The sequence below is a fragment of the Amia ocellicauda genome, chromosome 12 (assembly GCF_036373705.1).
Source record: "Amia ocellicauda isolate fAmiCal2 chromosome 12, fAmiCal2.hap1, whole genome shotgun sequence".
Taxonomy (NCBI): domain Eukaryota; kingdom Metazoa; phylum Chordata; class Actinopteri; order Amiiformes; family Amiidae; genus Amia; species Amia ocellicauda.
Window position 1 is genome coordinate 9,848,674 of NC_089861.1, and position 26,652 is coordinate 9,875,325.

General features: G+C 39.7%; 1 protein-coding gene across 7 annotated transcripts in view; it reads right to left on the reverse strand.

The window, feature by feature from the left end:
* LOC136764329 (transcription factor COE3) overlaps positions 1-26,652 on the reverse strand; it is a 135,706-nt gene that overhangs the window by 99,021 nt on the left and 10,033 nt on the right. For all 7 annotated transcript variants that reach the window (XR_010821179.1, XR_010821180.1, XR_010821178.1 and 4 more), the window contains exons 2-6: positions 21,341-21,497; positions 15,866-15,929; positions 13,604-13,659; positions 6,672-6,745; positions 1,326-1,394 (exon numbers count right to left, since the gene is read on the reverse strand). Coding sequence is in view for 4 of the 7 variants with exons in the window: in XM_066718296.1 (XP_066574393.1) it covers positions 1,326-1,394; positions 6,672-6,745; positions 13,604-13,659; positions 15,866-15,929; positions 21,341-21,497 (420 nt within the window). In the remaining 3 variants the exon portion in view is untranslated. The remainder of the gene's footprint in view (positions 1-1,325; positions 1,395-6,671; positions 6,746-13,603; positions 13,660-15,865; positions 15,930-21,340; positions 21,498-26,652) is intronic.

The following is a 26,652-nucleotide window of genomic DNA, read 5'->3' on the forward strand; positions in this document are numbered from 1 at the left end:
CATTCTATTACAGTGCTCAAGCAGGATAATTTCGCCAAGCTTGTGTAAGAAGTAAGAAACTGAACCATTGTGTGCGGCCAAGGAAAAAATCCAAAGCTTCCAAGAAAAACTAATAAGCGATTCTGATAAGCAATTTCATTCTGGAAGCAAAGTGATGATTTGCCGTTTTCTTAATATCTAACTGCTGAAAATATGAGCTTTGGTTATTAGAGTAATAAAACCTCCTTATTTAATATATGTCCGTTTTGTTTGCAAAATACATATAGGATTGTAATAAATAACACATTTTACATTGTTGATGTGTTGCCAATGACGACTGATATGTGAATACAATATGATTGACATACAAAAATCTAAGAACAGCTGTCTCATTTCAACACCCTAAACACGGGCACACATTGATCATTGCACTGCATGCAAGTATGTGAATGAAACTCATGGTTATGACAGTTACAATAATCCCAAAATGATTGTGATAATGCGATGATCACCCTAAAGAAAGCAAGGAGTCAGTGTATTATTCCCAATACCGTTTAACACAACCAAAGAAGAAATAACATTAATATTTGGTTATTTATCACCTCAGTAAAAAATTCCTGAATATTGATCGTAGCAGTTTTCTGTTCTACATAAATTGCAATGAGGTGAAGAGGCTAATAACAGCCTTTATGATCTCTAATGCTATGAAGATAATAAACTAAAATAGATCAACAACAATTACAAAGTACTGGGAATGGATAAATACGAGAATTGTTGTCTGTGTGGCAACTGCAGGGAGTGGAAAGCATTTTAACTAGTTCTCTCCATTTTCCACAAAAACATTAATTAACATTTCCTGCAAATGTAATAAATAAGCACTAAAGCACTAAAGCACATATCGGAGGCGTCAGCTCTCATTTCAACTGTCAACTAGACGTTTCTTCTGCCCTGGATTCCTGACTCCTCTGAGTGTCAGCTCAGTGCAGCTCAACGGCTGGGATCTCCACAGTCAATCTCAATCAGACACAGTGAAGGAACAGAGACAAGGCTCGATTTAAACTACCCCTGAAAACAGCCAGGTCCAGTAGCCAGAATGTACGTATCCTTACATCTGTGCCAATACACAGATGTACCCAAAATGCTGGTAACGTAATCATTTATATTTATATTAGCCACAGAATGATTTGCTTTGATAAATAGGAAATAATCTTTGGGTCTCAACAGCTAGACTGGACAGTCGGGTTGCTGGCCGGGTTAGCCAACCATGGAGGTCAACAGACAAATACGTTCCCTCCTGTCCTTTTACCACAGCAGCCCAGGAGAGTGGAGAGAGCCAGCGGACTTACCTGTCGATGATGACGGGATCGGACGGGGTCTCATTTCGGTTCCCACAGCTCTTCTTGTCACAACACCGACTGAAAGAAACGAAAATGAAAGGAAAGCAATTTAGTCAGATACCCAAACAACACAGAATATGAAATGATGCTGGAATGTCCCAGTCCCTGTCTCTGAGGCACTGACAGAATGTCCAAGCACAGGGAAACTGCTTTGTGTGTGTGTTATTGCGTGGATAAAGGCGTGGGCAACACTGACAACACTTAATTTCACTTCGATCCCCACACTTCAAATATTTTATGTGAATCCAGGTATATAGTCAGTGAAATACTACAGAAAGGATTATACCAACAAATAGAGCTAAAAGTTAATTCCAATCCTAAAAAGACACTTGAGCCAAGCTTTCCCAGTGTGACACATTGGAAGCAAAATGATTTTCTTTATCACATCAAAAGGTTGTGGTCTAAATCACTGTTACATCTGGGCAATTGTCCGAATGAAGAACATGTGGAAGACATTAGTTTGACAAGTTAAAACAGTGCCATGTTCATTATTCCCATTTGACCAGAAAATATGATTTTCCTCTGCTCCAAAAGAAGCCAGCACATATCGGCTGTGTGAGGTAGATGAGGGGGTAGGGGCTACTGCAGAATTATTAAATACCATATAATACAATGCAATGTGGAATTTGAACAGGGTTTCTTATGCCAGGCATTCCAGAGCACTTTACAATAATAATTTGAAGAGATGTCAGCCAGGCAGGCCAGCCCAAATAAGATTAACAACATCAACTGAGGCTCCACTGCTACAGCAATTAAGAATGAATATAATGAGCGCCATGACTGAAAGCCCTTGTTGCCCTGCCCTCCTTGTGAGTGATTACACAAAAAATCCTCTTTCTACAGTCTCAAGGTGTGACTGTAAGCACACGAAGTCAGCGGCATAAGTTCTAAGCAGAAGGATGAACGGCAGCAGTCCCAACCGAGAAGCGGAGAAAGCGCGAACCGGCATCGACAGTGTTTTTGTCGGACAATGGAGGCGCGGCGTTCTGTGAAAGTTCCTCGGGTGGAAACAAAATGAGGCTTTTCGAAACAAAGCTAAAGCGGTCGTCTGAACGCAAGCTCGGGGGCCCACACTGCCACCTCCCCCCTCAGCTGCTCGCCGTGTCCAGCGGTACAGCTGGCCTGAGCCGCAGCGAGAAGGAGGCAGCGTGAATCGGCCAAGGTCACTCAGTGAGGCGGTGACAGGTTTTGGACGCTCACCAGAGGCGCACTGGCTTTGAGTCCTCTGCCACCCTCTCTCGCCCAAACCTGCCGAGCCGATCTGATGGCATGTGGTGCCCGCGTAAACCCTGGCACAGTGTCTTCTGGTGTCAGGGAAATGTGGGCAGTAGGTTACATCGCTGGTTCTCTTCCAACTGCATCCATTCCTCTCTCCTACAGTTCTTTGTTGTCCAGATTAAATTCATTTATTTTTCTTCTCCCCACAAGACACATGTAGAGCATGCCTGGCTGAATTTGAAGCTTCATTTGAAAATATAATATACTGCAATGAAAATGGCACTTCTTCAGCAATTGGGGTAATGCCAGATATTTGCTGAATTATCTTGCTTTCTATGACACTTTTAATTGAAGATAGAATTAGATTAGATAACAAGGTTCTAAAATAGTTCTGTATCAGACTGGGTCTTCAAGCCTATCAACTTTTTGACAAGAAGTAGCTTCCTATTAAGTTTTAATGCAGTGTATAATACATTTAAAGCTATAAAGATGTATAAGGTAGGTCAATGTTTAATTCAATGACCTGAATACACCCATGACAAAAATAAATGTAAGGCTTTTCAACCTGTACTGCTATACTGGGATGGAATTTGAGCTACTGTCCAGGAATAAAAACGGCAAAAGTTTATACATCATTTAAAACATTGTTTAATTTACCAGATGAAAGACTGTAAACTAGGTATTTTTGTGACTGTTGCCATAGTTCGCACCACACTAATTTATTCCCCTAGCAGTGTGGACCATTAGCAAAGGTTCCAGGAGACCAATTAGCTTTGGAAGCCCAGTGGTGCTGCTGTGGTGACAGTCTCCTCAAACTGCGAGAGAAGTGTTATAAACAAACAGGACCCATGGAGCACACCAAGCCCTGGGGGATCCGGCCCCTTAGACATGAAAACAAACCTTGGCAGAACGTTCTAATGCCGCCTTAATGACAGTCCCCCGAGTACCGCCAAGTTAACACCCTGCTGAGTTAATGAGTGGGAAAACAATCCTGAAACAGGGTTTAAAGTCAAGTTCAAACAACAAGCATTTAGAAATGGTACAAAATTCATAGGCTGTGTTAATTCTGAAGGAGGAGTCAGGTGCAGTGTCTCCAACACAGTGGATCAACAATCCAAAATGCAGATGGGACCGACAGACCCAAGTGGAGATGCCAATAAAGTCAAAGCTGGCTTCTTTGGGTGCTGTTGGAAAACAGAAGAGAATACCTCCTCTAAGTGGACATCACATGCTCTCACAAATGTTTTCCCATTCTTTGCATTTTAAAACAAAGTCATACTCGGATTGCATTGTGACATTTGACATAACACTGATGCAATAGTGTCAAATACAAATATTTTTCTATGTTTACTACAGTTGAACAGAAGTCGCCTTACAAAACACACTGTTCTTGAAAAGGACAACTATGTGTGCACTGTTTTATTTGTAATCGATATGAAAGAATTTGTCCATGACTACTTATTAAAAAAAAAAAAAATCTGTATTCCCCAAAACACCATTACTTTCAACACCTCATCAACTTCTCAAAACTTCTTGTTTAAGTTTTGATTGTTTACATGCATTCAGTGATACTCTAGCCTGTCACCTATCCATTGTGATTCTGTGTCCTTATTCTTGTGTCGGTTGTCTGCCATTATGATTCTAGCGCAGAAAACAATAGTTTATGAAAGGGCTCTTAATCGCAGGAGAGGGAGTGTGATGAGAACTTGTTGTACACAGAGCTCCTTCGGTGGTCCACGCTCTACAGTCCCATGCTGATATGTCTTCCTGCACCCTTGCTGTCAATGCAAAATCTTTCCAGAAGCCTTCAAGACAGAGAGCTTGTGCGACACGTTGGAGAGTATATGAACGAGACATAAATGAAAGAGTGGGGGAAATGCACATTGGGTAAACCCTTGCAAGACTTTGACCCACTTAGAAGGTGTCATTTGTGTGCACAGGGGATTACATTTAGCTACCTCCCTCAGTCTGCTCTATGATGAAAAAAAATATATATATGTACATATATATATATATATATATAAGAAAATTAATTAAATCTGATCCGTGGCTTGTTTTTGCAGGACACGTGCAGTAATTACCAAACACAAATTGGTGTCCGTAGCCAGAACTAATGATATGCAGCAATCTGCTTGGTTACGAACAGCAGGGGATGGCACCTTGTCACACTCCCCCTCATCCAGATTGGCAGGCTGCCTCCACAAACTACGGCACAGCGCACGCTTGCCCACAAGAACTGCTTCCAGTCTCTTTCTAGTGGAAAATGCCAACCGGCTGCAGTACGACAAAAATGAGAAAAAAAAAATCAACAAAAACACAAACAAACAAACAAAAAACAATCGATTTCTTGGAACTCCACTTCAAACCCTGAAGATGTGAGGTGTGAACCTGTACGTGATTGAAGCCAGAATGTCTTGCCAAAATATATCATAGGCTTAAATCGCTTCAAACTTTGTTTGTATCTCACTTAAAACAAAGGAAAAAAGAAAAAGCCTCACACCAACTGCTACACAGAGGGAGCTGCAAATCACCCTAAATCAGTTCTTTTCATTTTTTCCCCCCAAGCCCGGGAGCTGTACAGATTGCCTTGCAGTTTGACTGGGATGACAAAGACTTGAATTTCAATGTTAAACAGCTCTGCTCAAGTTGCATTTAAGTAGGCTGTGACAAGAAGCAAGTGCCATTGTTTTCAACATGAGGTCTGTTAAAAACAAACAAACAAAAGTTTTTGCTTCATTCACAGTGGATTTTGACATAATGATCGTATTCCTGTCTGATTTAGACGCATTTTCTCCTTAAACAAACTGACTTTATCAGCCTTCTGAGCCCTGCAGCCGACAGATGCATGGAAACGATGCAGCCCCTCTCCCGTTCGGCTCAATCTCATTTGCAAATGGAAACCAGTCATAAATTAGGACACAGCATTTCATATCAGCACTCAATCATCAAAAGAGAGTCATAATACATGTATTTAGTTATTTATGATATATATATATATACACAGTCTGCTTTAGTGTATTCTATCAAAAGAACAAAAAAAGTTATATGCTTTTGCAACTATGTGTTTCAGTACATTTACAAGTGGCCCGGCCCTGTCTTGAACTGACGATGACATTCTGAGTTCAGGCCAGCCCAGTACTCTATAAATTGTACTAAACGGACTCGCCTGCTACAGTGACAGAGATAATGATGGCAATCTCCGCTCGTTTTGGATTATGCCCCCTTGTAATGAACATGCCCCCACTACAATTGGAACAGCGAACCAGGACACGGTGAAGTGCAGAGAGTCTGTGGTAATGCCTGAAAGAACCGGAGCTTCATGCTATTAACAGGAGCGGAAGAGCCAAGCAGCCCGTCGCCCCTGATCTCTGTATGGAGCCGGTGGCGGAGCTGGGCTGTCATTTCGCGACCTCCCGGTGCTCAGCGGAACATACAGGGAACTCACATAAGACTCCTGCATAATTTATACAAGGCGGCGTGTGATTAGTGCTCTTGCCTGTATGAGAACAGGAAACCGATAATTGTGTTGCATATATTAAGAAATTAAGGGAGTCCTCTGCTGTTGTGAAGGAAAGACTACGGTGTTTTCTGTGTTTGCAGAATCAGACTGAACTTACTTTTGAAGAACTCACGGCAGACTGCTTAAACAGCACAGTTAATAGTGCCGAGCTAAAAGCAAGTTATTAATCTCAGTGGATTTTAGTGTTTACCACAGTGTTTGCTATTATAAACTGAGAAACATGCTCTCTTGAGCTCAAATAACAAAAACAGATTGACTTTGTGTTTGTTTGGGGGGGAGGCTGTACTTTTAACTCACATGACCTAACGAATATCTAATTTCAATATTCTGAAAAGTGGTAAAAATGACCCATGTTCAAAACCAAGTATTTTTCAGTCTTTATTTATGTAGAAAGGTGATCTCCCTGCTCTGAAGAAATGACCACTTTAGAATTCACACAAAATGGAAGCTATTTGTGTATTGTTGTTATCATTTTATTTGTATCTCTTTCTTTTCTTTTTTTATGTTTTTCTTGCATGAAACCATCACAGGGAAATGCAGGCAAACAAGAATCTTACCTGCACATGATCTCGTGTGTGAGGAGGACGCGGCACATCTCTGGGTTCTTATCCTGCCCTTCGTATATGATCGGCTGAAAAAGGAGCACAGTGAGATCAGGACCTTCGTACAAAGAAAACGTAACACGAAGGCATTTCATATCAGGCTGAGTGCCAGACCTCAACGAAACAGTATAGAAAATCCTGATTCTGTGGGAAAAACACGGGATATGTTTTGTTACAACACAACTCTCTGGGTGTCCAACGTGTGGTCTAGGTCTCCCTGCTCAGGTAAGTATTGTATCAGCGACTGGTTGATGAATTTGAAAGACATCATGGCATTCTACTTCCAGCTCAATTCAAATGACTTTTTTTGTGGTTGTATTTGTCTTTTTCTAATATGTGGTCTGCTGCAATACCTTGAGAACAAAGGGTACACTTCAGAAGTCCACAAAGAGAAGGGCTTTTATCCTTGACTCCAGACACTCAACCCTGATATCAATCAAACATTATAAGAGGCTACCGATTGACATGCATCAATAAGCGATGTCGTTTGAGCCTGCGATGAAGGATGCTCCCAGCATATTAACTGGGGAAAGAATGTGTTTTCTGCTTTTTTCCCCTCCTCATAAAGGCAGAGGGGGGTCGACCGGGCAGCTGCCTCCCAAATGGTCAGTTGGCCATACTGCGTTCCTGTGATCCCCAGGGTGAGATTCTTTTAGGATAACGACCACTTTTGCGCTATTGATCCCCCAGTGATTAAGCCCTTTCTTCTTTATTAACAACTTCCAATTTCACCAGGGAGGTCGATATGTAACGGTAGCTCCTACAAAAGGCCATGAATCAGCCGGGCCCTGCAACTTCTGAGAGCTTTGACCCTTTCAAAGCAGCTTTGCCCCGTAAACCTCACCAAACCATGCTCTGTAGGTGTATTTGCGCATGCTGTATTCTTATCCATCCAGTGGTTTCAATGTACTTGGAACGACACAAAAAGCTGAACGTTCCTCTGTGAAATCGCAAGAACCCCCCATTTCAGCTGCGTTTTTCTTATCGCCCCGGCCCATCAGTCTCCCGAGACGTCTGTCTTTGTTTCCCAGTCGCATCAGAAAAAGCGGATGGTGCATCACAAGAAGAAATCAAAGGAAAAGTATTTTATAGTAAGACTTTAGCAGGAGAGGTAAAGAAGGATCGGCATTAATTATAAGGGAAAGAAAGAAAAACATGTATTCCCCCCCGGTCTCATGTGCAGGGCAGTAGACTGTGTTGCCGACCGTGTGCAGAGTGCTGACAGCTACAGGAGCCATTTTCTTCTCTCGTGGGTTACAGAGGCTTTTCCCTTCCCACCAACTGCAGCCACGGATGCAGTCAGCATTTGGCAACTGTGAGCCGGATAACATGTCCAGCATCACATCTGCACTGCTAAACGACCCAAATTATGATTGAAAAACTGCTTCAGCTCCTGGGGCAGTCTTGGAGCTGTCTTCTGTGGCGATGCATAAAACACTGAACACGCGGGTCTTGTAATTGCACTCATCCCTCAGAGGGGAGTTTCTGGGTTTTTCTCCTGGTTTGATTCTCCTCTGCCTTTCCCCTGTCCTATTAACAGATTCTGCAGCACACGATACAGACAGCGGTTCTAGGTTGGGGAACAAGGACTTCTGTTAACCTTTTCTAGAACCTAGTTAGTTTCCTAGTTATTGTTTCTCACATCAGTTTTGATGTTTTAATTATCCAACTAACCTCTGTTTAGTTGTTGTGTTATATTGTCACTTTTTGATTTTTGATTCATGCATACACCAAAAAAAACTTGTTTAGTTCAAGTTGAAATAATTGATATAATTGTTCAATGTTTTGTTTTCCTGATTGAGTTTAATGATTTTTCAAAATCAGGTAGAATTTTCTAATGAAAAACTCAGGTGAAATTGTGTGGATTTGTTTATATTTGATTAAAAAAAATAAAGATTTGAATAGAAATTAGGTTTAATTCAGAAATGAATTGATGAGCTCAGAACACAAGAAAATAAAACTGCTACACTAGGTTATAGATGCCTATTAAGAGACAAATTCTTAACTAGAAAATCATATTGGGAGCTATTTTTCCTTGACTTTATTTATTTTCTTAAGGTACGCAGATATGACTGCAGGTAGAATATGTGGGGAAGATGTGTCAGAACCCCTGTTTATAAGCTGTGTAGTAAAAGGCTTATAACCGATATACATTAGAATGTGTTTCATGATTAAAAAACAAACAGAAATCCCTTCCTCTATGTTTAAAATATTATTTTCCAATTAACAGGCAATTTAATTAAAAAGTTATAACTCAAATGGTAATGTATGAACACTGTTATTGAGAGTGAGGGTGCTGTTGGAAAATATTTTAAGTGAGATTTGCTGCAAACAAGCAAAGGGGGAAAAAAGGGATAGCCCATTCTCCCCCATCACCCACAGGCCCCAGAGAGAGGTTTTGATTTTCTTAGCTTCTCTCCAAGTGGGATAATCAGCACACATTCAAGCACCTGCTATTCACTCAGCTCAAGCACGCTGGCAAATGAGCTCAATGGCTGACAATTATGCCTCTAGGTTTCATCATGAGATTGATATAGGGGGTAGCTTGTTTAAAATACGAGGCTCATTGAATACTCACAGCAGTTGTCAATAGAATAGTGCAACTGGTCAAACAAATACTGGTTGCCTCTATTACAGTGACTGTGTTCAATACAATCTTGTCACTCTTCACAGCTGCCTTTTATTAATTATATTGATGTGATTCTTCTTTTTTAATGTGTGTGTAAGTGTGTGTGTGTTCTCGGATAGAACCATTACAAACTGTAACTGTAACCCTGAATAATAACTAGGCAGTGAGTGTGCATTTATATCATATTACGATATCATGGGTACATATTATTCATGTATGTTAAATATATATGTTAGGGTGGTGATCTTATGTTTAAACAAGACATCACTTAGACTAAATATGATACTTTAATTACTTAAGAACAATGCCAGGTCTACCTAAGTGTTGGCAAATTATTACATATTAAAGTTGTCCTTTGATAATTTATTTATTCAGCCAATTGTCACAAAATTGCAAACATCACTATTAAATGGCTAATGTTTAAGAATCAATTGTAATTTATTTAGATTTATTTTTTTCTACTTTAAAAATATTTCATTTTTTCAGTGTCTCTGTAAGGAGTGTATTAATAGTTTGTCCTTCACCTGAAACTGAAGCAGAAATATATAAAAAAGTGGCACTCCAGGGATTTTGTCATTCATTCCCTTCCACCTATGTACTAAAGACAGTGAAATAATATCTGTACTTTTAAAGACAAGTTTGGTTTGCTGAGAAACAAACATCTCTCAGAGCTCAACAGAATTAAAAGAGGATACTGCCAAGGGATTGTATATGATCTTTGGTCAACTTACTAAATATAATTCAGGGTATGCTGTGAATTGGTATATATAACATATGACCAGCACTGAAATTTTGTTGTTGTTGTTGTTTTGTTATTAAACTAATTTATTCATTTATAATTTCTATATTAATTAATATATATGTACCACTGTCCTGAGGTTAATTGAGGGGAGTGGAAAACTGCAATTAATATCTCCAGATCTGTCTGCAGAGTGCTGAGAGTGGCTGTCAGGGTGTCAGGAGAGGCGGGCGAGGGGTGGCACATGTTGAGGGCGGGGGAAGAGACGGGTACAGCCGCTACAAACGGTGCAGGGCTGTTAGCACTGCTTGTTGTGCTTTGGATTATGATTTCCCGTGCGCTGCTGCAGTTACATTAACAGTATTGATTAATCTCTCGGGCTGAAACTCCGTCGAGCAGCAGGTAGACCTATTGATCGCTGACAGGCTGACACGGATCAGTGTGTGTGACAGCAGGGCCCTACTGGGAGGAGGGGTGAGATGTGTGTGGGGGTGAGGGATGCTTCTTGTACAGAGAAAGGCTCCGTGCCGTGCACCCCTCACATCTGATCACTCACTGAATAGTGGGTGACAGGCTGACCAGAGAAAGTGCCGTTAACAAGCACAGGTCAGAGCACACAAGAGTCACGGCAATATGTTGCATGGAAATATGTGGGAGAACTTAAAGCAGCTGTTCCAAAACAATGTATACAGCTGTGGCCTTCTAAGGTGTCGTCTAGCATTGAAAATGAAAATAGACCAACCCTTTTTTGATTATGTTTAGTTTTAGTATGTCTAAAAATATAATTTAATCAAGACAATACCTGCTCCAGAAACATTTAGTCCCACCGTTGCAAAACAGTATCAGTAAAGTATTTTCTATATGGTAGAATTTGTTGTTTATGCATTGATGTATTTTTTACGGTACATTGTGATTTTGTTTCATTTTTTAACTAATCATTAGAAGGATTTCCCACAGCTTGGTCAAAGTTTCTGCCATTGTGTATCCTCCATAAAGTATATATGTTGGGAAGATGATTGGGGAATTACAGGTAAAGGAGCTCACAGACAGCAGAGCTTTAACCTGAGGCCTTCCTGTGAAACCTTTACTAAAGGGAATATAACACTTTTCTATTATCCTTCTGCCCTCAGCTTCCTGAGGACAAAACAAACTTTTAAAATATAAAAAGATTGCAAAAATAAAAACATAAAAACCTCATGGCCAACCAACATCTAACCAGGGGGATGGAAATTAAGAAGCTGGCAGTTGTGTCTGATGATTGTACAGCTAACATATAGAGACACTTAAACATGGCCTGTTAGAGATTACTCCTCTGCCGTTTGAGCATGTGTTACATTTTTCTTAGGGGCTTGAGGGGAAGCCAGACGGCGGGGGTGACAGATCAAGAGATGACCGAGGGCTGCAGAGTCGGCCATGTCATTTGTCAACCTATTACCCCGACCCCTTCAAAATATCTGTGGGACCCACCTGACACCTATCAGTCCTGTGCCAGGCAGGGCACAGCAGGTAACTTGTGGTTGCGTCCTGCTGATAAATACACCCCTTCCCCACCCCGCCCCCCACCCGAGCCACCTGTGTGCTCAACGGCCAGTGATTGATCCCCTGCCTCGCAGAGCAGACGGGTCCCTATCGATTTCAATGGGCTGAGAGGGCTGAGTGCTTTATAATACAATATACTGGTATCTCTCTATTCGTCTGTCAACGGCTCCGGTTTGGGATTGGAACAGATGGAAAACAATAAAAGAATGAATGGGAGCAGTTAGGAGTAAATTGAAAACTATTAGGGTTTCACAAAGCCTCTGACATGGGCTTTTATAAAGAAATATGACCTTTCTCTACCATCCCACCCCTCCCCCTCCGAACAGGTCTCACTGAGCCGGATTCGGGAGGAGACGCTGTGAGAACGCACAGCGTGGAGGAGAAGGGGAGAATCTGATCTCCCCGGCCTGCTCCAGAAGGCTGAAAACCAGGCCGGGACCACAGGACAGCCCCCAGAGGTCGAGGAGTAGCCTGTAAAATGAGATTATCACACCTCTCTCAGGCAGAGCTGGGCTGTGTCGAGCTTTCCATTTGTAATTTCACGCGGCGGCGCATTGCATTCGCCGCAGTCTGCACGGGGGGCCCTGTTCTGCTCGCCTGGGTTGATTATGGTGGATACAAAGACGGGAAGAAAGGAAAAACTAAAATGATGACAAACTACATTTATAAATATATATGAAATGTTTGTTAGTTTGCCAGAGCGTGGATTGTAAGATCCTGAAGAGAGAAGGGAAATGCTCAGGACTGTCTAAACAACACTAAGCACTGCATCTACTCTGGTACGGCATCCCATTAGTAAGAAGGCGATCTGTACATGCTCATGCACAGCTGTGTGTAAGTGTAGTCATTACTCTGACTAAAGGAAAACTGGTGCTGGGAATAGATATGCAAGCACTTTAAAAAAAAAAACTAATATTTAATATGAAAGACGGCCTGCCGAACAGTGACAGTGTAGTACTACTGTCAGTGGAAGTTGATGTAGCACGATTGTGTCCTGCTGTGTCTGAGATACACTAGTGGACTCGTTCTCTGTGTGTCATGTTTCCAGCCTGACAGTGAATTTCTCCAAAGTCACAACAAACACACCGTTCTCCATAAGCGGAGGAAAAGGAAATGCCAAGGACGGTGAACAGAGAGGCACCAGGATGAGTTTTCAAAAGCTGAGGAAGGGCAGATAAACACCTCCCCCGACTACAACCCAAACCACCATCTCTCGTCTTCCCAAAGTCAACCAATTACCTAACTAACTAACTAACTCGCATACTAATCTCTCTCCCACAGAGGCTTCTGCAAATGGCACTTGTTAAATCGAAGAGGATAATTAAAGAAATGACATGCACATGGCTTTCGATGAACACCCACTGCTGGAGAAAGATTCGATGGAGGGGAGACAGACGTTTCCAATGAGCGACGCATCTGTGTCGAAGTACAATATGGTGCGCCTCCCCCAGAATGCCTTGCAGTATATTACTGCCAGGCAAACAAAGCAAAGGCTGCTTATGGATGCATTCCCACCCCATCTACATTCGGTGATGCCTTTAGAGTATGCTTATCACCTAAAGCCAATGTTTAAGATTGAAAGCAGACCAGTAAAGCTTGTGGAATTGAAAACAGATGAGGCAGGAGCCAAGGCAAAGGGTATAAAATGTAAAAAGCTGCAGATATCAAGTATAGAGACATCCACTATTGGAGGAGAGATCTGGATCAGATACACTACCTGCATGTAAAAAGTATAAAGATTCCTCTGGCTGCCTGGTCAATGGGAACTATTGACTTGACACACTTGTTTTTACCAATTATGAAGCATGCCTGCTCCCACGACTGCACACACAGGACATCGAACTGAATGAAGAGCGTGCTGTAGTGTTTGAAACACCGAAGGTCAGATGTGACAGCTAACGTCACTACGGGCACTAACAGCCAGTCCACCTGCGGCTGTTTCTGAACTAGTGGAAAGTCACTCTTAGAGGACGTTCTTACCTGTTTGGTCATCGAGTCTATTAACCGTACGTACAAGTCCTGTTCTGTCCTGATGCCTGCAGCAGCAACAACAAGAATAACAAAGGAGAGAAAAAAAACAGAAACAGCTATGAGGAATCAATACAAGAAAAAAAAAGGTGCCTGACAGCAGTAAATTCAGAGCACAACTGAATAATGTGACACAAAATACCTGGAAAGTAAAAACCCAATGTTGTTAACATGAACCTTCCTTTGACAGATTGTATTGTGTGATCTCACTTAAGCATCTTGGTTTTCTTTTTCTTCCGTGCTAAACAAGGGAAAGGTAAAGGCAGGTTTTACAGAGCATTTTACCCAGTTAAACGTAAGGCCTCGTGGTTAAATGGCACACAGCGAGATGTACTGGATATCTACTTGCAAAATAATGAGGAGTACTGGAAATCAAACTGCAACACATTTGTGGAGAAGCGGAAGAACACGTTACTTTAAATCAAAGTGCACTAACTTTATTATTTGCAGTCTTTAAAGAAATGTTAAATCTACAAATTCTCTATTTGGTTTGGTTCGGTGAATGCCGCAACAGGGAATTGTTCTAACAGCATGTATATATTTCTTACAATATATATGTGTATTCAAAGTTTAAGTACCCAACAACAGTCCTCTGGGAACTGACTTGAAATGCCCTGCAAAAAGCTATATACCCGTGTCACAGGAGTCACAGATGTCAGTAAAACATCCACATTGTTGTATTTTCCTTTGAAATCAAAAATAACTGTAAGAATAAGGCAACACACGTTCTGGCTTGGCGAGGTTTTCATATGACTTCCAGGTGACTCCAGCATTCTGACCACAGAATATATATATTTCTGAATTGTACAAATGCGTCATGTTTCTGTTTTCGTATAAATGAGCTCTTCAAATATCCCTTTCATTGTGTTTTTGTGAGTTCCGTGACACTTGTCATACAAAACCAGGGGATTCTGTCAAATCCCAGAGAGAAAATCTTCACTTACGTGCTTTTATTATTTATAGCTTTCCAGCCTTTTGCTTTTTAGCTGCACACATTGTCATGCCTGAAATTGCTTTTTTCCTTAAGGATAACAAGAAATTACAATTAAATGAATTAAGTATTATTATTGCTGTCTTTAACGCAGTGTTATTGGTCATAAAGACAATGTAAAGGATAATGATGTATTGAGATAATGGCTTTCAGAAAGCTAAGAAAGAACTACAGCTTTTAAAAGTATTCATGTTACCCTCATATTACAGGTCACTCTTCAATTAAATTATGTCCTTTTCTGAACGTATAATGATGTTAGATGTCATAAGCTTATCCAGATATATATTGAATGTTCATATATTTATATATAAATAGTGTTAAATGATGTTCTCATCACTAATCTGACTTTTCTTTAAATAAAAGAGGCTTTTCTCAGAAGCACTTTCTTTATTTGTAATGAAAAGCAGATGAACAGATGTTGTGACAATACAGATGTGAATTGGAACATTGCTAGGTTATTGGTGGTGTTTGCTGTCCAATTCCACCTCTTGTCTTTGCCAAAAAGAGGGACTGGTTAGCAGACCAGTGGGAATACAGTACATGTGAAAGTGTGGGGTTTACTCAACTGCCTTTAGTAAGGCCCTGTGATACTGTGATATTGCTATCAAATTTATTTCCAAGATGACCCCACAAATCTGGCTAAACACGTACATTACTGAGGAACATGTGTTTGTCTTGAGCAAATCAAAACAGCAATTAAAATACAAAACCAGAGTATTCCCTGTGCTTTTTGTTTGTTTGTTTGTTTTTCTAATGTACTCTTTGCACTACATTTGGGGTCACCAGAAATTCATCTTTGGACAGGTCTGTCAAATACGCCTGAAAGACCATCACAGCCTTCCTTAAGGAAGCACCAGCCTTGAACATCCCTGCAATAAGTGTTGACCACATTAAACCACATAGTAAGGGAGGAGAACATAAAACAGGAGTGAAAACAAAGGGCTCATCCCCTGGGATGAACCCATGTACACTTCCTGCATTATAGTTCCATGTAAAATGTATCTCCATCGGGGCAGATAAATACCGGATTATCTTCATCCGGAGTCCAGATCATCATGTGAAAGAGATTAGTTTCGTCTTCCTCTTTATTTCAGATTTATTTGTTTATTATTTATTCGGGTTTTTTTGGTATCATTAAGCAGCTTTGATTTCCTACTCTTCTCATTACTTAATTGACCGGCTAAGACATGCTCTCCTGATAACTGGGCAAAGACTTTTCTTACCATTGCTGTACAGAAGCTGTAGCCTGTAGTGAATCCCATTATTGGTCTTCTCTCCATTGTACTCCTGGAAGAGAGATAGAGACCAAAATCAATCAGAAGCTCTGCCTAAACACACACACACACACACACACACGCACGCACACACACGCACACACGCAAGCACCGCCTGGCCTTGAGGAGCTCACCTCGGATGAAGTCATCATTAACCGGGGCCTAATGAGATCACACCACTCTGACTGGGAAAAGCCATCCCCTTTATCCCGACTGATCCCTAAAGCCCCCATATCACTGACATTCAAATATCAAGACACAATCCCGTTCATAATCCCGGCAGATGTTGCGCTCCAAGTCTTAAAGACTGTATTCGGCTCTTGAGGGGATACCCAAACTAATAACTAGACAGAGCAGGGGGACGACACGGAATCACTTAGCATTAGGAGGCAGCCGCGCATAAGTCAAGCATAATATGTAACGTATTAAAGCCTTACAGAGTGCCATGTTTGGGATTCTCTTCCGAACAGAGGGGCAACGTTCTTCAAGAAGGAATTCCAGATGTCAAGTCCTTCAGGTAAAGGCCTTGAATGTTCCCTACAGCAAGGCCCGTGAACAAGGACGCATTTTCCATCCATATTCATATATTGTTTTTATGAAATAAGCAGCGTAACCAAGCGTAACAATAACCGTCGTCCGAAACAGAGTAAACGACCATCATATACCACAACATCATTTTCAATTGGAAATCAATTGTGTAACATATTCGAGAACATGCTGATCCACTGCACACTGTATTAGATGGATAAATCAAGGCAAAGCACAGAATGAAGATGCTACCAGAGTAATACGAAACAGCAGGGCACAGCGACAGGCCGGGTTAGAAGTGGCAAAGAAAGTTTTGGGTCAGCAGGGTGGGGAAAAGCAATCGCTAGCCTAAACAATCAAGCATTCACTGCGTACTGACAATGTTTGAAACATATAATGATCCCCTAATGGTGCAAATGCAGATTGCTAATCAAACATGGGGGAAGTTAGTGTATCTATTTCAGATTTTGACATGTGGTCTGTATACACCTGAATGAAATGTCTACAAAAAGCCTAAGGGCAAAACCTTCAGCTAACCAGCTAAACCCCACAGAATGTCTTTTATTCCCTATTATCCCAAACTGTCATTCCAGGAATATAATGTGGGTATGGATGCTGTATTTAGATCATACCATACCTGTTTATAATTAGTTTTAATTAACTAACGCCCATTTGGAAAATGTAAGACGGGACAGATTGTGGACTAGCAGTGGCTCGTATTTACAGGGCTACTGTAGTGACGTCCACAAGCAGAAACACAGGCCAAGCGGCTCCACCTGCATTGATCGAGAGTGTCTGGAGTGCCTGAGTGACTGAATTCTGTTTCTCTACAGGAGACAAACAGCCTCCGAGTTTCTGGAAATCCTGAAGCATAAAGTGATGCTGCAGACAGGGAGGCTCTGGGATGTCTGTGCGCTGTATGTGTTGTCTGGCTACATGAGCATGCATGAAGGAGTGACATCTGGCTCACACGCTCCATCCCGTTCTTCTGGGGTCAATCTCGGATTCATGTCGCCCTCTTGCAAATGAACAAAAGCAAAATGGATAAATGTTTGTTTTTTTCCTTTTGCTGAGAGTTCAACTCCCACACAGGAATTCATGCATAAAATGTATATTCATGTCTCGAATTCTCCTACAATGTCTTTCGCAATTTAATCTACATTTCCACCCAGCTACCGAAAAATGCCACTGCATAAGAAGGCGTCACTGATTCTGGATATACTGACAAAATATTGTATGAAATGGTGAGTCTAGTCTTACTGAGGTCTAGACGCAACTACAACTTTAACCTCCCCGTGAATTGCAAATGGCAAACTTTTTTAAAAGTATCAGTGCTGTATCACCACCATATCTGAGTCCGAGTCAAGACCAAGACCGGGACTGTCCGAGCCCATATACAGATAGTATAACTGAGAATAATTACTACTTAAATTAAATTAACTAAAACTCAATTAAATATCTACATATTTATTCCACATTCTTTAATCTCTATTTGATAAAAAAAATATATATATATATATATATTATGGGTTCAGAAATTCAAAAAATCTGGGTAATTCAAATTTAGACATTAAAGTAAATGTGTACCAAATAGTAGGTCTATGATTAGTACATTGTATGGCTGTTATTAAACCAAGGCAGATGTTAAAACAATCCCAAAATTAAGTGAGAAGACAGAAGGAGTATATATTCCAAACAGAGGGGTCTTCATACAGCATATTAAGCAACATTTTCTGTTTTATGCACCTACACTGTATATCCATTCAATATATAGGTCCTACAGTATGAGTGTGTTTTGTATATGAACCAGGGAATGGAAATTACTGAAGAAAAAATGAATTGCAAAATCAAGCATAATAGAAAATAGCATAACATAAGTTAGCACAGCGTTTAAAGTGATTGCAGATTTGGGGGGCTGTACTCTATTGGAGATTATTGTATTATTAAACAATCATGTTATTTTATTGCTTCATTGTGATACAAAATGTTTTATGAAATGCTCTCATTAAGTAAACAAAGTAAACAATCTAAAACTTCAACAAGAGAGAATTAAGAAGATAAAAAAATACAGTAATCTCAGAGACTTGTTTGTATTCAATTATATGACTAGTTGTTTTTTAACATCGATCTCAGAGTTTGAAAATAATAACCCACATACTTAACACTAAAGATCACAAAATAAATCACTAAAGATTAAATGTAAAAGGAAGAGCATGACTTTCCGACTCTGAATGTTTAGATCACTTTGGAAGGCTATAAAATTATGCTGATGCACAGTTTTTTTTTTGGTGGTGGAGTGACGTCAGAGTTATGGCTCTGTAATGATGAAAACATCGTATATAATACAATACATTATACCTTTAGACCGCTTCAAATGTATACTTGGAAATTCGTTTCAGCAAATCACTTTGATAGGCCACATAGAATAGTCTATAATTTCACTAATATATACTAAACCATGTTTCTATACAGTCACAACTACATTTGCTGCTGAACTTTCCTAAACTGCGGACAAACACGGCCACGCACCCACATGCACACGCACGAGCACACGGATATATATATCCAAACTTTTCATTCTCCACCTGAGGACAGTACAGGGGCAAAGAAGACTGGTTCCTTTCAAACCAGGGGGCGTAAAATTGGGCAAACTCCATCCACCCCTCTCCGGACATTAACACACTCCACAAAAACGCCCCACGCTTCCAACACAGTGTGCCAAGATTGCCATCTTAGCCTGGCAGAGCCCCAGGCCTGAAAAGAAGAGCATTGAGGTCGAGACAGAGGTGGGCTGCAGTTGGGGGAGAGCTCTCCTGGTGCCAGCTGGCTGTGCTCCTGATAGTAGCCAGTGCCTTTCGCCCTCATTTTAATTAGCATTAATCCTGCACTGATATAAATCAAATGAGGTGATACATAAATAAATCAATATAGAGTGTTTAATTCAAATAGAAAAACACAAGAGACGATGCATCATATAATAATAATAATAATAATAATAATAATAATAATAATAATAATAACAGGGTTCAAAGGGTACGCAGCTATTAATTCTATCTATATTTTATCAATCCACAGTGGCCAAGGAATTGTAAACAGAACCAAATTTAAAATGTTAGCAATACCAGTATTAACATCTGAAATGGGGACACTTAATTAGTTAATTAATAATTAATACTTTTGTTAAACCTGAAAGAGAGAACATTTCTCCTTTAGGGACCTAAACTCTAAACATTAAGAAGTACATGATCAGTCTTTTAATAAATCATGTGTATCCCCTCAACATAAAATCAATTGGTTTGGCTCTGGGAGATATTGCTGATTGACAAGTCAGGGACATTGTTAATTGAACAATACCATTTGGCATGTTGACTCTTGCCTGAAGAGACTGACATTTTCAACAAATTTCAACAGTGACTCCACAGCCTTTACAGACAGCCTGAGGACATTTTCACTGAAGATGTTTATGATGTTGTTTTGAAAGGCTACATTTACCATTTTGAATTGTGGGGGGAAAGAAATAAAAAAATGTAAATACTGATCAGCATTCAGGAACAACACTGCTGTTTATTTTACGTTAAAAGCAGTGAACAACTCAAACGCTGACAAACTCAGAATAGCGAACATCAAATAACTGTATTACTATTATTTTAGGCGGTAAAAGAATCGGGCCGCTGTGCTTATATGAGAAACTCAGTGAAATAATACTGCTTAGGCCTGTTGAGTTCATGCCCACGCCTTTTCCAAGGTCTTGGCAACACACGACATAACACTGCCTGGAAAAACAATTTAACCGTCCTCTGGAAACAATATCCTCATCCCGTCTTCCAGAGATCAATGCGTCAGATTACACTGCAGGTTGTATCGTGCCACATTATACTCTCTCTGCCTTCCCCAGCAATGGCCTTTGGGGTGTATACTGCCCCCTGCGGTGTCTCAGAGGAACAGGCTTTCTGCTTTTCAAGGACTGCGCTGCACTGAGCACTTCGGGGAGAAGCGAGCGCACCGTGAACACACACAACAGCCGACGGACATCACAATCTCTCAAGACTCGCTTGCTATTTTTAATTTTTTAACTTTATTTTATATAGCTATACGAGTTTAACGGTATACTGTAAATACACAATAGTCAATTTACTTAAAAGCATAGATAGAAAACTCTAAGCTTATATATATATATATATATATAAAATATTGCCTATTGATTGAATGTTTAAGTTTATAGATCAGATATATAGCACCACATTATCTGTGTTCTCTGTAAATATATATTATTTGTGACATCATTCTTTACTAGTATAATCATTTTTCATGTCAGTTTTTGGGAAAGGAACATGTGTATGAAAGCAGCAGAGATACATACAAATGCTTAATGTGTAAAACATACCTAAATATTATTAACTGGTGAAACTAAAAACTTTTACTTTCTTTAGTTCATAGAAAATATAGTGCAAAAAAAAGACTGGATAAAATTTTTTACGTTTCCATGAATCTACGGGATTCTGGCAAAACCTGCTTTTTAAATATTCCATAGACATAACTCAGTAACAGCATGATGGAGCTGTTAATAGAAAAGACTGGCACCAGAATGGGTTGAAAAGTCTGGTTGTAAGCCATTCGTAATCAAAAGCAAGCACTGGCGAAAGGTCAGAGGTGATATTTTATTCACATATGGATGCAGTTGCATTATATATCTGTTACCTATGAATAAGAATGGCCAAAATGGGATTGTGGGATACCGCGTTACGTTTCTAAACATGGAGAGGAGGTATTTCTCTGTGGCTCTCTGTTTTCCACAGAGTGCTGGGCCGAGTTCGCCCTCCAAAGCCACCAAAGGAACGGGGTATCTGTGTTCGCTCCGTCCCTAAAGTCGAGAGCTGTTAGACCCTCGTTACTCACTTTGTCTTTCTCCACAAAGTCCACATAGGAGGTCCGCTCGATCTCCACGGGCTGACCCTGCCGGTCGTACAGCGCCAAGACGAAGTGGAAGAAGTTGGATTTCCTCAGGTTGGAGGGCGGCTGCTTCTCGTAGTGGGCCCGTGCCAGACCCACGCCGCTGCCGGGAGAGAGGGAAGAAAGAGCGGGGGGGAAAGAAAGAAATGAGGAATAAGTAACAAAATTAAAAAAGCTAGGGCTGTGTGCGGTGAGAATTGGCCCAATTTGTGTGTCTGTGTGTGTTGTTTGTTTTCTTTTGTTTTCTTCCTACACCCCCCCCCACCCCCCACTGCAACAATGTAGTCATTTGGATTGGAAGGCCCCCAAAATGTGCCGTCTGCTGTTGCTGCTGCTGCTGCTGGGTACTGCTGGCAAGCAACGTGCTGGTTCCCCTGCCTGTCTGTCAAACTCACTTCACTACACTCGCCTCCCCTGGGCCGACAAAAAACCTCCATCCCGACTTTCCCTTTTCACCGTCAATTTAGTGCTAACGAAAGGTTTCAGCCTGACAGAGATGGAAGGCCTTTTCCTAGCCACAGAACAGGTGCCACGAGCTCCACTCAATCCTTCAGACACGCACTCTGCCGCCGACCAAGGCATGATGTGGCTTAATACGTCTCCCTTTCTTCCTTATTTTCCACAACAACTTCTTTATTCATTCACTCAACATAACGGGCACTGGAGTTTAAATCACCCTTTAACCGATTAACGTCCATTTGCTTCAGATGACAAGGAATTTCATGAAAAACACAGACAGAAAAAGACGTCTTGCTGTGCATTATTTATCTTGTTTTTTGTGTACCAGATATGTGAACATTGGAATTAGGAGTGACCTTTCTGTAACATCCAAGGAAAACCCGAGCCGAATCCTTCAAGGGCTTTACTGCATATCTTCTCCCCTCCTAGAGTTTATTAAATGAAGGAAAACATTTTCCCTGATTATGTCGGGGTGAGCTTTTCTACGCGAGAGCTAAAAGGCAGATGTTGAGCTATAAAGGAAGCAATTAAAAAAGCCAAGACAATTGGCACTTGAAATTGTCTCAGTCTGGCTGCATCTGTAAATGAGTAATCTGACGGCTATAAGGGTTAAAGGAAATGTATCCTAATCAGATAGCGAGAGAAAAACAAGGGAATGAACCAATAGCTATTTTCACTGGCCGGCAATGGACTCAGAATCATAGTCTTTTAGATTTGTTGTTTTATATTAACATGTCAGTTTAGGAATTATATTAGCAATAGCTCCACATTAGTCAAAATTATTACTTCTCTGGCCTTTCTCAAGCCTCTAATATATATATATATATATATATATATATATATATATATATATATATATATATATATATACACACACCTTGTATTTATCTATTTCTTTAATTTGTATAATTTGTCATACATTCAACAAAATATGAACACATAATTTTGGCCCAAAATATGTATTTTAATGCAAATGCAAACATCTATGAATTGACTGACAACAAATATATATTTTTAACGTGAGCATTTTTATTTCCCAGGCATCTTCAACATTAGCACTAAACTAATGCGAAATTAAACTACTATTGCTACATCGGCCCGGTCCACTGCTGGATGAAGGCCTCCCCAAAATGTTTCCACTTGCTTCGATCTACAGCTTCTCTTTTCTACGTCACGACTGCAAAGTGTATGATTTAATCGTCCTATCTTTTATGTTGTAGTTTTCTAGGTCTTAGTTATTCTAAGCATACATCTTTCCACGCTCCTTTGTGTCATCCACGGTTTCTGTATCATGTTTGCGTTTCGTGTCCAGATTTCACAGCCATAAGTGGGCACTGGTTGTATGCATTGATCAAATCGTTTTTTCTTCAGGGAAATGGGTAGATTTCTACACCGTGCCATTTATTTTAAATGCACCCCATCCCCTTTTAATTCTTCTTTTGATTTTGTCCATAATATCTCCATCTGCGCTGACTTGTTGTCCAAGGTAGACATATATATTTTAGATGTAACTCTTACCTTAGACAAAAACTGCAGTTGCTATAATTTGCCCAAATATGTTTATTGCAAAACATTTTCATCAATTTTTTAAAATACATTTTATACAAACTTCTTTTGCTTCTTTTTCACTTCAGAACAGTAACAATCTCTACAATGTCTCAATCTCAGATTCTGAAACCCTTTTCATTAATATCGTTAGAAAGTAAATTCCACAGTTTGCAGTCCACGCAGAAACCCTTTTTTCTATTTAGATACATTACTACTAATATTAAAAGATGTTTAATAGTATAATATCCAACACCCACAGTGCAGTGTACATTATTCACTGTGAAATCGTCTCTGTAATTCAACGCTGCAAATCAACTTAAATAAAAATGTAAACAGTATAAGCAAAAAAATAAATACTCAACTGAAAGAAAAACAACATTTGTACAGAGGGAAAGAGCTAAAATGCTAAGTGTGTGCATGGGATTATGAAATATAGATTTTTACTTCAGTCCAAGAAAAAGATTTGTTTCGCACATATAGAAACTCCACTGTGAGGAGTTTGTTGCTTTTGTTGAAAGCAAAGTAAAGCAAAAAATATATATATTTATGAAATTAAATTATAAATTACACACTTTATGAGAATGGCAGAAATTGAGGTAGTTGTTAATAAGGGACATTTCTCATTATAAGGAGAAGTTACACCAAATAATAATGATAAATGTAATGCATAATGTTGTCTGTATGGATAGTTTTTCTCTTCTCTTTACAGAGTCCTGGTCTCCAGCACCCAATTTATGCCTGGATTGGTTTCATTCAATGCAGCAAATAATAATTATGATAAATGAAAAAACTGACCTCAGGCTAAAACTATTGCAGCTTGAGGGCTTTAAGACATTGGGGAAATAGATATTAAGCAGAGAGTCTGTGAAGCAATTTAAAGAGAGAATTCTCAACTAATGAAGAGGAAGGAAAAGAACCAGCCAGTAAAATAAACAGTACTATGTGGTGTAGATACCATACATCTTCCCCTTATTGAATACTGCTATTTATAAAAGAACACATTATATTATTATTATTATTATTATTATTATTATTATTATTATTATTATTATTATTAAAACTCTGTATTTGCCATATTTGCCACAGGTATATCCGTAGCCATGGTATGAATATCAGTCTTTTGCAAGATAACGTGCATCACAATGTTTATGCTCTGTTTTGGTCATAGCAGAAATAACTGTAAAAACTGAGCATTTAAATATGGTATGGCAATGTATTATTATTATTATTATTATTATTATTATTATTATTATTATTATTATTATTATATACATCCTGACACCTTTGGACTCTGTTTCTTATTGTTCTTTTAATGTTTAAAATTATATATTACATTTTATTTAAATTTAAATAAATACAAAATGCTGTAAAGTAAAACAGATAAATAAATATATTAATAACCAGTTTGCCATTAATGTGCCAACTATATCAATTGTATAGTTCTATTACTAACATATTATAATGCCACATAACAAACAGTAACATTGCATTCAGTTGTGTTTTAGTTTTTGGAGGTATTATTTTAACCAGACAGAAGTGTTGGGTCTGCACTGTACTGCAACACTTAAGTACATGTTTTTACAACATTTGCAGATTTGGGGATGATTCTGTAAAGCACACATTTATCTTTCATATTACTGTGTTATTGATGGGGTATTTACCGCTATAAACAAAACAATAACAATACACAATAAATCAGACATTTATGTGTTAAAGGTTTATCGTTTTTCATAGCAATAGATGCAGAATTACATATTATTATTATTATTATTATTATTATTATTATTATTATTATTATTATTATTTTGCTTGGCGTTACCTGAATGGCACTGAAAGCTATCTAACTTCTCCAGTTCACAGACACAAAAGCACTGATCACATTGTTCTTAGGGTCCCTGTCAGATCATTTACACGGCCCAGCTCTGAAAGCACAACTGACAGTCCTTCATCTCACACCTCAATACAGCCAAGCTGTCTTCATGGAGGCTCTGTGTGATGTCATCCCACAAAAGGCTGAGGTCACCCGGGTTATTTCACTAGAAACCTGAGCTGTGCCTGAACCCCAAGTTCTAGACACTCAACCTAGGTGGCAATTTATAAGAAACAGGAACCTGGCCACAGACTGAGCACAATATTGTTCTGGGGAATCACAGCAGAAACAAAAGGACTCCATCCCTGACAAAAGCCAGCAGAGAAACGTCCTCACATAGAGCCAAGCCCCCCGATCATAATGCAAGAATGAAGACATAAAACACAGGCCTTCAGGACATTAATAACAAGAGTGACGGCGTATGACTGGGAAGTCTTTCACAGGCGCTGAAGCTTGTTTAAAGAATGAACGGGCTATCGCAATTAATGAACCAAACCCTGCAACCCTTGTTTATACAAATCCAACACTTAAAAATCATCCCGTCCTGGCCTTTAGCCACAACGTTATATAACAGTAAGTCTCCCCATAAATCTCTGAGCAGCTACTGCTGGCCCATGACTTCAGATTGCATTCCACGAGACAGCGCTGACCGGCAGCAACTCGTCAGCTCGGCCGCGACACAGAATTATCAGCCAGTCGAGGTTCGTGCTGTTTTATGCAACTTCAGCTTTAAAACAATGCTCTGGCAACTGATAATTTAGCGAGGTTTGCGTTGTGCAATTTGGAAGGAGACCGTCTTGAGGAAAGGACCTATTCTGAAACATTCACGGTGATTTTAAGGACATTTTAGGGAAAGGCTTTTGAGAATGTCATATGTACCTAATATACATGTACACTATGATCTGTAATTTATTCACAGAGATACAATCTACTGTAAGAATCACCTTTCCTCCACACATCCAGGTATCCCTTATTAAAAGTGTTGCACTGCCTAATGACTTAAAACCAGGAATATATCAAATCCACACCTAGCTTTTTTTTTCTAAAGTACATTACAACATTTCTCCTTGGAAAAAAGTAACTCACAAATGTTCTGTACTGAAATACAAGCCATCTAATGCTGCAAAGACCTTTCAGACACTCTCAACATCTTATAATATCATTAGAGAGGATGTATTGCTCTTTCAGTCAAACAGCGGTGATTTCAAATTAAACATTTATCCATTTCTCACTGATGCCTGTGTAGCAGACACTTAAGCCTCTAAAAGCCACTGATGAATAATAAAGCGTAAAAATTTGGCCTAAAAGGCTCATTACATTTTGTCTTTGTATTGTTCTCTGTCCTGAAAGTTTGGATGGAGGAGATCCCTTAGTCACTGTG